The sequence below is a fragment of the Eleutherodactylus coqui genome, chromosome 1 (genome assembly GCF_035609145.1).
Source record: "Eleutherodactylus coqui strain aEleCoq1 chromosome 1, aEleCoq1.hap1, whole genome shotgun sequence".
Lineage (NCBI taxonomy): Eukaryota > Metazoa > Chordata > Amphibia > Anura > Eleutherodactylidae > Eleutherodactylus > Eleutherodactylus coqui.
The window spans coordinates 297,842,876-297,851,682 of NC_089837.1; the positions used below are offsets into that span (position 1 = coordinate 297,842,876).

Sequence of the window (8,807 nt, forward strand, 5' to 3'; positions counted from 1 at the left end):
GTTAGGATTCCCAATATAACATCTGACTGCTTATGTGCTTTTTTGTTTTTTATAACATACTGCACCAGATATCCTCCACTCGTATACCCTGGTCTTCAACAATATCATTGGAAGTAAACCTCGTTCTTTTGAATTTCTAAGCACTTTAAACCTTTTTATTAAAGAGGACTAATCTATTGTACAGTACATCATTGTGAATGCATAAGCCGATTTGTGCTCTTTAGCTCCCCTCATGTATGATTTTCACATTTAAGGTGAAATTAATGAAAGTTTGAATGTTATGGTCACAACCTGTAAAGCAGTTACAGACACTTTTCATTACAATACACACCACTGTGGCTTCTGAAATACTGTAGTATAAAATTCACATTGCGGTTTGCAATCACAGATCAATCATACCATGGTAACACAAAAACAATGCACATCTGTAGTAACATTTATCTAGCTCTACAAAAAAGGTAGGTTCACTATTCTGATGAAGTGCTTTCATAGGTTGAAATTACAATAATTTCCTTCTTGTGCCTTTTGCTTCTTGTACTTCAGAAATATTAAAAAAAAAAAAAAATGTACAAAATATATATCCGCCTGTAACCTGGAATGCAGCACGGCTTCAAGAGCTCCCAACACAGAATTCAAACTGAACCAAGATGTTACTATCCCAGGTCTAAACCACTCTCAGATGAGAAGGGTCCTATAAAATACAGTACATTAGGAGGACAGGAAGACTGACGGCCATGCACATAGGTAAACGGTAATAAACACAATGTTGCAGGCACATCGTCTAATCAGTCTATTGACCTTCTATAGTATTCCATCAACAGTTACTCCAAACTGAGCACAGCACTATCAGTATATCCTTTGTACATGCTTTGAATAAAAATAGTAACCAAGAAGGATCTCCGAACACACAGGGCATACTCAAATACATAAATGTAACATAATGACTATATATAAAAAATAAATTAAAAAAAAGAGGGGGGAGGAAGTCAACAAAAATGTATGTTCAGCTATAAAACGCAAAACATACCCATAAAGCCCGATGTGCGTTTCATGTTGCTTCCTCAAGGGAAACCATGTCCTAGGGCTTTTATACCCAATTACCTTATATGTATATGAGTACTATGCGTTTTACTGAGATCCTTCTTGGTCACTTGTCATGGTTGCTATTTTGGCTTTTTTTTAAATTTGTGCACTTTATTATACTGCTGTGATCTGTATGTAGTAACATAGCTAACTGGCTCTTGAAGTTAACCCCTTTCATGAAACACCAAATGCTGTGAATACTGTTCAAGACTTCTGTATTAAGAAGTTCCCAGTTTCTAAGTTGAGGTTGCATGAGCTGCGGTCTAGTACATACACCTCCCATTCGTAAGGCAGACGAGCAGCAGGAGGTATGATATCCACATTCAGTGCCGAGGCTGGGATTATATTTTGCAATAAATTACTGTTGGAGTTTTCTCCATAACCAAGACAAGGCCATAAACCCTCACGTTACTCAGGTAACTAAAGTAAGACTAAGCCTTATGCAGCACAAATACACATATGCATGTTCTGACACTTGTTACTATTCGGCCAGTCATGGTACAGCTCTGCTAAAAGTGAGTTTTGGCCAAATGATAATTTTGGCATTTCTTAAACACATTTAAATAAATGTAAGAATGTATAAAAGTCCCTGTGCATGATGCTGGTACCTTTATAGAAGGAGAACCTCAAATCACGCCTCTTTATAAATATGCCACATTAGGTCTACCTGGAGAGCACATTGTGGTTGCATATACATTACTCACATCTTTGTACATGGCAACAGAAACATAACATATACAACATTATATACATTTATTAGGAACACAAACGCTTATATTTATGTATATACATTGAATCTCAAGATTTGGCTTTAGGAGGCATCCACCACCTGCCGAGGTACTATAATTTAGGGGTCACATGTACAATATAATATAACTGAAATAATTACTTTATCTGTTCCCCACACATTTGTAATGAAGTCCGTATATACAAAAACCATTTTGCAAATTTACAGTTAATACATTTACCTATGTTAGTGCAATTTTCAGTAGGATTGCAGCATTCAGTGTGCGCCAAGCACAGATAGCACCAGGGAGCAGGGACATGCCCCCGATAACTGACATGGTTCTTAACTCCACAGTGCAGAAAAGTCATTCATGGTCTGATACCTACCCCCATAGGGGTAAACTGAACGTCTCTAAAGCTCCTGTGTGTAAACTTCAGCAAGGCACTTTGCCTGGGTCATACATTGCTTGCAAGCTCTATGGAGTCGGAATCAGAGTCCCGGTCATTATCTCTGTAGACCAGAAAAGATAGACAGGTCAATTGTTAAAATAAGTACGTGTACATTCAAGATACACAACAGACTTGTGTGTAAGAGCACTTTTATCATCTTTTAATATTTCAAAGATGTATTCCAGGTATTTACTATTGATGACCTATCCTATATAACATAATATATTTTCTTTTAAATGGGAGGGAATGGCCAAAAGGAGGAGAAAAAAAATCCTTTTCCTGTCATGCTTTCTGGTAGTTTGCTCAATTCATTATTAAATTGAGCAAACTACCAGAAAGCATATCCAAAATAAATCAGCCAATAGGTTTACATTATGTAACATATGCATCATATATTGCATCCCTATACCACTGAAAACCAAAACTATTTTAGTTGTAAAGGCATCCGAAGTAATTAATACAGTTTGTTCGCCTTTTCTTCCGGGGCACAAGTTAGCAGGGAACACATTATTCATGTGTTTCCTGCTGTCCCCATACACAGATCATTGATGACCGTAATTTACTAGTAACAACCAATTTAGATCCCTATTACCAGTAATCTCTATAGACAGATATGCAGAGAACACCTTATCTATCTATCTATCTATTTACAGCTGTATTAATGTTCTATACATACAAGTAGGATTCTTGATCTACGGATAAGTGATCTCACCTAATTAGCTGCAGAGCTTTCTTATTTTCTTTCCTCTTCTCTTCATCAATTGGATATAGTTTAAAAAGTAAGAGCCCAATAAGTATCATTAATATGGGAGCAGCACACACCAGCAACTTCAGAGTCACATTCACCGATTCTGGTTGATCACAGATACCAGTATGATAGCCTGCAAAACTGGAATGAAGAATGGATTGAGTCAACATGCTTCCATTGGCCTCATTCACATGTGTATATATACTCAGTTTTATTTATGCTCATAATAGAGTGCTGAATCCCCATTTATTTGTATTGAAATACACACGGAAGAAGAAAAAAAGAAGCTGGGCCAGATATGCAGGGAATACACAGTGTTTTGGGCCGTGAAACCACTGCATAAATCATGACCTGAAAACTGCATACGCCTGTGTGAATGATCCTTCAATCTCAACATAAAAAGGAAAAGCTGAGAAATTAAGGCGTCCCTCACACAGGGCGTTTTGTACAGCATTTAGCGCTGCCTTTTCAGCCCAGCGCTAAACGCTGTACAACACTCCCATTCATTTCAATGGTGCTGCTCGCACAGGGCTGAAAACGCAGCACCTTCCTACGCTGCGCTTTGACAGCGATGCATGTTCTATTTTGGGGCGTTTTCAGCCCTGCGTCGCCCATTAAAATGAATGGGCAGCGGTTTTTTGCACTGCTAAAAACGCGGCAACACTTGGTGCCGCGTTTTTGGCAGCGTTAACCGCTCGCCGATTTTTGGGGTTAGGGCTTCTAATAGAAGCCCTACCCCGAAAATCAGTCCCAGCTACTTAGAGGAAAAAAAGAAAGTAATACTCACCTAGCCGCTGCGGTCCGGGTCGCGGCCGGTGGTCTCTGCCGCTCATCTGGGCTTCTCCAACACTCCCAAGTCTATTGCCGTAGGCCAGGTTTGAGAACCCCGCCTCTAGCAATAGAGTGCTGTGATTGGGCATCGAGCACGCCGACAACCAATCACAGCCCTTCATTGACTGTCTCAGCCAATCAGCGCCAGCAAGCTCTGATTGCCTGAGAGTCAATGAAGGGCTGTGATTGGGCATCGAGCCAGCGCCGACAACCAATCACAGCACTCTATTGCTGGAGGCAGGGTTCTCAAACCTGGCCTACGGCAATAGACTTGGGAGTGCAGGGGAAGCCCGGATCAGCGGCAGAGACCAGCGGCCGCGACCCGGACTGCAGCGGCTAGGTGAGTATTACTTTTTTCTTTTCAGTGTCCTTGGCTGCGTTTTCAGCCGAGCTGAAAACGCAGCCAAAACGCTGGCATAAAGTATGCCAGCGCTGCTGAAACGGGGCGGAATCTGCAGTAAACGCAGTGTTGAAAAACGCTGCATTTCTGCAAACGCCCTGTGTGAGGGTGGCCTAAGTGTTTAGACTCCTCTTCCAGCATCTTATCTTTGGAGGAAAAAGACTCAGTCTCCAGCTAAAGAGAAAAGGATTTCTTATGGGAAGAGCAGTGACTTTATCCTATAGTCCAGTGTTCCCCAACTCCAGTCCTCAGGGACCCCCAACAGGTCATGTTTTCAGGATTTCCTCAGTGTTGCACAGGTGATGTAATTATTGTCGGTGCCTCAGACATTGCTACAGGTGTTCTTACCATAGGATATCCTGAAAACATGATCTGTTGGTGGTCCCTGAGGACTGGAGTTGGGGACCCCTGCTATAGTCTTCCTGAGGAACAGTTCTTGAATATTTTCTTCAAATTAAGTTTATCTAAAAACACATGAAATACTTCATTTAATGTTGATCCCATCTGACAACCTCTACAAGTTAACAATGATTTTTTTCCCCTAGTACTACAATAATTTTTAGATACAGTTCTAAAATCAGGAAGCATTAATCCCCATTTACACTGAAGGATAATCGCTCAAAAATCGCTTAAACGACAGTTTGAGTGACAGTTTTGAGCGATCATCTTTGCATAGTCTATAGTAGCTAATTAGCTACTAAAGAGCTATGCAGGCAGAGCAGGATACCACTGCTATGGCTCAGCGAACAATACAGCTGTTTTGCATAAGCAAACAACTAAACTGTTCTTTGTGTTTACAGCTCACGTCCCGCTGTGAACTACCAGCGGGACATGAGCTGAAAGAATCTTAGCAGCGCTGCAGACTGTGATAACAGCCTGCACCGCTGATAAGAGTTCACCACTTAATTCTAGAAAGCTAGAATTGAGCGAGGAACAAATCGTGCACGAAAACTGCATAATGTCCATGCATTCAGACGCAATGGTTATTGTTCAAAAGACGGCTTTGAGCGAGAATCGCTGTGCCTAAATGGGCCTTAAGTTATGATATTCCTATAAACAATGACTGCAAAATTTTGTTTAGAATTTACTGATGTTACAATGTAATATGAAGGGTGAGCAGAGTGCAAGTTTGCAGACATTCATTGTTCGCCATTTCCATTATTGTAAATTCATCATGGCAGACAACTCTGCACATTGCGCAGTTGTCTGGGGTGGTAAAGCAGGCTGGGTTCCATTGACTTTAATAGGACTCAGCCTGCAGTACCAACTTGGGCCACTGCACAATGTATGGAGCTGGCTACTTCCTGCAGCTAAACAGCTAGAAGTAGAACCCCTTTAAAATGGCCAATTTAGTAAGTCATATACTGTGTCAAAATTTGAACTAACTTTTCAGAGCGGCCATGAACAGAGCAAGGTTATGGAAACTGATAGAGATAGAGTTCAGCAATATACATTCTTCTTGCTGCACCACCACCTTTTTCAATTGCTCAGTAATTTCTCATATACAGATACCAAAAGCTATTGCGACACACCACAGACTCCACATACTTACTCCAAACTTAGTGTAGAGATCCCCAATGATACCCCGGATGCAAATTTGGTAAAGAAAACATAAAATGAGAAGAAAATGGCTTCATGTCCAGGAGAATCTGGGTTCTTCAAAACAAAGTCATCAATGACATCTGGAAGCATGGACCTGCCAGACAGAGAGAGGCGAAATTAGATTGTGCATTTAAAGAAATCAACCAGCTACATCCAGTAAACAGCAGAGCTGCAGCACTCGCTTCAATCGTACATTATGTATTTGTATTCTGTCCTACCAGTATGGGTTATAGCATATCACTAGTGACTTGTGCTGGTTACTGCAGGGTGCAGACAGGATGCCTCTAATTAGCCGAGCAGAGATATTAAAAAGCCATGTATTGTGCTACATTAAATTCTGAGGGGTGCAGTTTATTCACTATCCGACTACCCTACAGTCCTTGCATAAAATGTATATCTCCCACAAAGCTAATCAGGAGGACATACTAGTGTAAAAGCTAGCAAGAAGCCAGCAAATATCTTCAATATAAATCGTATGTAGTAAATTGTTAAGCTAACAAAAAGTCCTATCAATGAAAGACTATCCCAATGACACAAGGGCAGGTTAATATACCACTTCCCAACATGACGCAGACTGGTCACAATGTTCCTTGGGGAAGGTCACATTTGCTGCAGACAGTTATTTTTATTAATAATCATCTTTATTTATATAGCGCCAACATATTCCGCAGCGCTTACAAGACAGGGGGAACAAAAGCACAGTTACATGTAGTAATAAATTGATGGAAACAGTTGAGGTGAGGGGCCTGCTCCAAAGAGCTTACATACTACAGATAATGGGGTGAAACAAGGTACTGTTGTACCTGGTCTCCACCAGAAGCTATGGGTGTGACAGCACTTAGCAGGAGGGAATGCCAGTCAGGCCCCTAGCTGCCGATTGGCAGAGAACACTAGCAGCACACAGTGGAGGGCGACGGCAAGACTCAGCGGTTGTGTCTGGCAGCAGGCTACCTGGATGGAGGGTGAAGACAGCGTTCTGACAGTCGACGGGAGCATAGACTGTGTGGCTAGCTTCACAGACGGCATCACAGCTCATATGGGAGCCGCTGGGGGTGACAGCGCATGAAGGAGAAGGGAGAGCGGCCACGAGAGACACTGGAGCAGGGAGTGGAGACTGTGGACATCCGACAGGGCACGGGGACACAGACAGCAGCCCCGACAAGCTCACAACGCACTCACGATTACAGGAGCTGGGAGGTGAGATCCCAACAATCGCAGGTCTCCGCCACTGTGGATGACACTGTTCCTAGTGCTGTCACTGTGCACCCCGACGCTGTGGATGACATTGTCCCCGCCGCCGTGCTGATTCGGTGCTGTCACTGAGAACCCCGCCGCTGTGGATGAGACTGTCCCTGGCGCTGTGCTGCGCTCATTCTGACCATAACCCGAGCCTCTGCACAAACTGCCAGTCGGAAACTTGGGGCTTGACAGGGGGAGTTAACTCCAGCAAAGCCAGGTCAGCCCCTAGTACCATGATACGGAAGGTAAGGGGGCTGGAGATGTGCACGGTATGGAGGAGTGGAGAATGTGGGATGCTATACACAGACAATGGTCAAAATTAAGCCATATAGTGGCTGAATCGGTATGCCTCCAGGGGCAGTTGATTGCAGCTAGCAGGGATTGCAGTCGGTAGGACAGGGAGCGCGTTATCAGCCGGAGTACAGAGGAGTCCGATTTAAGAGATGTGGTATGCCTCCCTAAAGAGGTGCGTTTTTAGAGCACGCCTGAAGTTTAGTGCAGTGACTGGCACAGGGCAGAGGCGTCCGAGTAGGAGCTGGACAGGAAGATGAGCCTGGCTGCCGCATTCAGGATGGATTGCTTGGGGGTGAGGGAGGCTGATCAACAGCGAGTTAGAATAATTGAGCCGAGAGTGGATGAGGGCAGCAGTGAGCGTTCTCAGTGTGTCCGCTGTAAGAAAAGTGCAAATTCTTGTGATGTTCTTAAGGTGCCGAGATTGGATGTAGGGAGTACAGGAGAGATCAGAGTCAAATATAACCCTAAGGCAGCAGGCGTGCTGTCTTGGAGTTATGATGGCACCGCACACCAAGATGGAGATGTCAGGATGAGGTTGGTTAGTAGAGGGCAGGAACACCAGGAGGTCAGTTTTTGAGAGGTTTAGTTTTAGGTAGAGAGAGGACATAGTGTTAGAGACAGCGGACAGTCGGTGGCGTTTTGAAGGACTATTGCTGTGATGTCACAGGAAGAGGTGTATACCAAAGATGAGCACCTTTGATGAGGATTGCAAACTTCCATATTTTGGCCGAAATATTAATAAATGCCTCATGTTTATCTTTTCTGCAGGATTCAGTCTGGCCTTGTGATGTAGGTGGAGAATGGGGTGTTCGTTTGCGAGGTACATTTAGTGCTGGGCAGCTGGCCTTATCTAGTCATATGGCAGTCACCATTAGGCCAGCGTGGTACTGAACCATTGACTAGCACCTAAGAGAAACCTTATCTGGGCACAACTAAAATACTAGCATCCACTATCCAAAATGGATTCAACATGGATGATAAGTGTGAGTGGATATATATCAGTATTCTGCACTCTCCCCTAAATAACACTGTCACCTGTCTGTATCCTGCTAGGAACCAATATCTTAGCATGTCCTTGTATCATGAAGGATGACCTTTTACAGTGATTTGCAAGGCCCAAAAATATATTCTCATTGCCCTATAGATTATTTCACAGTGTAGATGAAGACCCTTAAGTAGCCAGCAAACACAAGTCAAAAACATTAACGGTGCAGGTCTTAAATTTTCCCGGAATAAAGGCCAAGTCATGCGAGTTACACGAGTATTGGATTTAGGTTTGCATTATTTTGAAGAATCTGAAGCTTTTTGCAAGCACTAGAATTACTTTCAATTTTACTTGTAGATGTCATATGCAAAACAAACCATTCTTACCATGGCAGAAGAAATGCGGCTGCTACACTAAGTCCAGCGGCTACGGCCACAACGTAGGTTATT

General features: G+C 43.0%; 1 protein-coding gene across 3 annotated transcripts in view; it reads right to left on the reverse strand.

The window, feature by feature from the left end:
• Positions 1-554: 554 nt before the first annotated feature.
• The window catches only part of MFSD2A (MFSD2 lysolipid transporter A, lysophospholipid), a 23,880-nt gene continuing 15,627 nt past the window's right edge, over positions 555-8,807 (reverse strand). For 2 of the 3 annotated variants that reach the window (XM_066574210.1, XM_066574203.1), the window contains exons 11-14: positions 8,745-8,807; positions 5,791-5,934; positions 2,972-3,148; positions 555-2,320 (exon numbers count right to left, since the gene is read on the reverse strand). The exon at positions 8,745-8,807 is cut by the window's right edge and continues 50 nt beyond it. In XM_066574210.1, coding sequence (XP_066430307.1) covers positions 2,266-2,320; positions 2,972-3,148; positions 5,791-5,934; positions 8,745-8,807 — 439 coding nt within the window. In that variant the 3' untranslated portion in view covers positions 555-2,265. Of the gene's footprint in view, positions 2,321-2,971; positions 3,149-4,600; positions 4,703-5,790; positions 5,935-8,744 lie in introns of those variants that run through there. The other variant, XM_066574220.1, reaches the window with a different exon arrangement.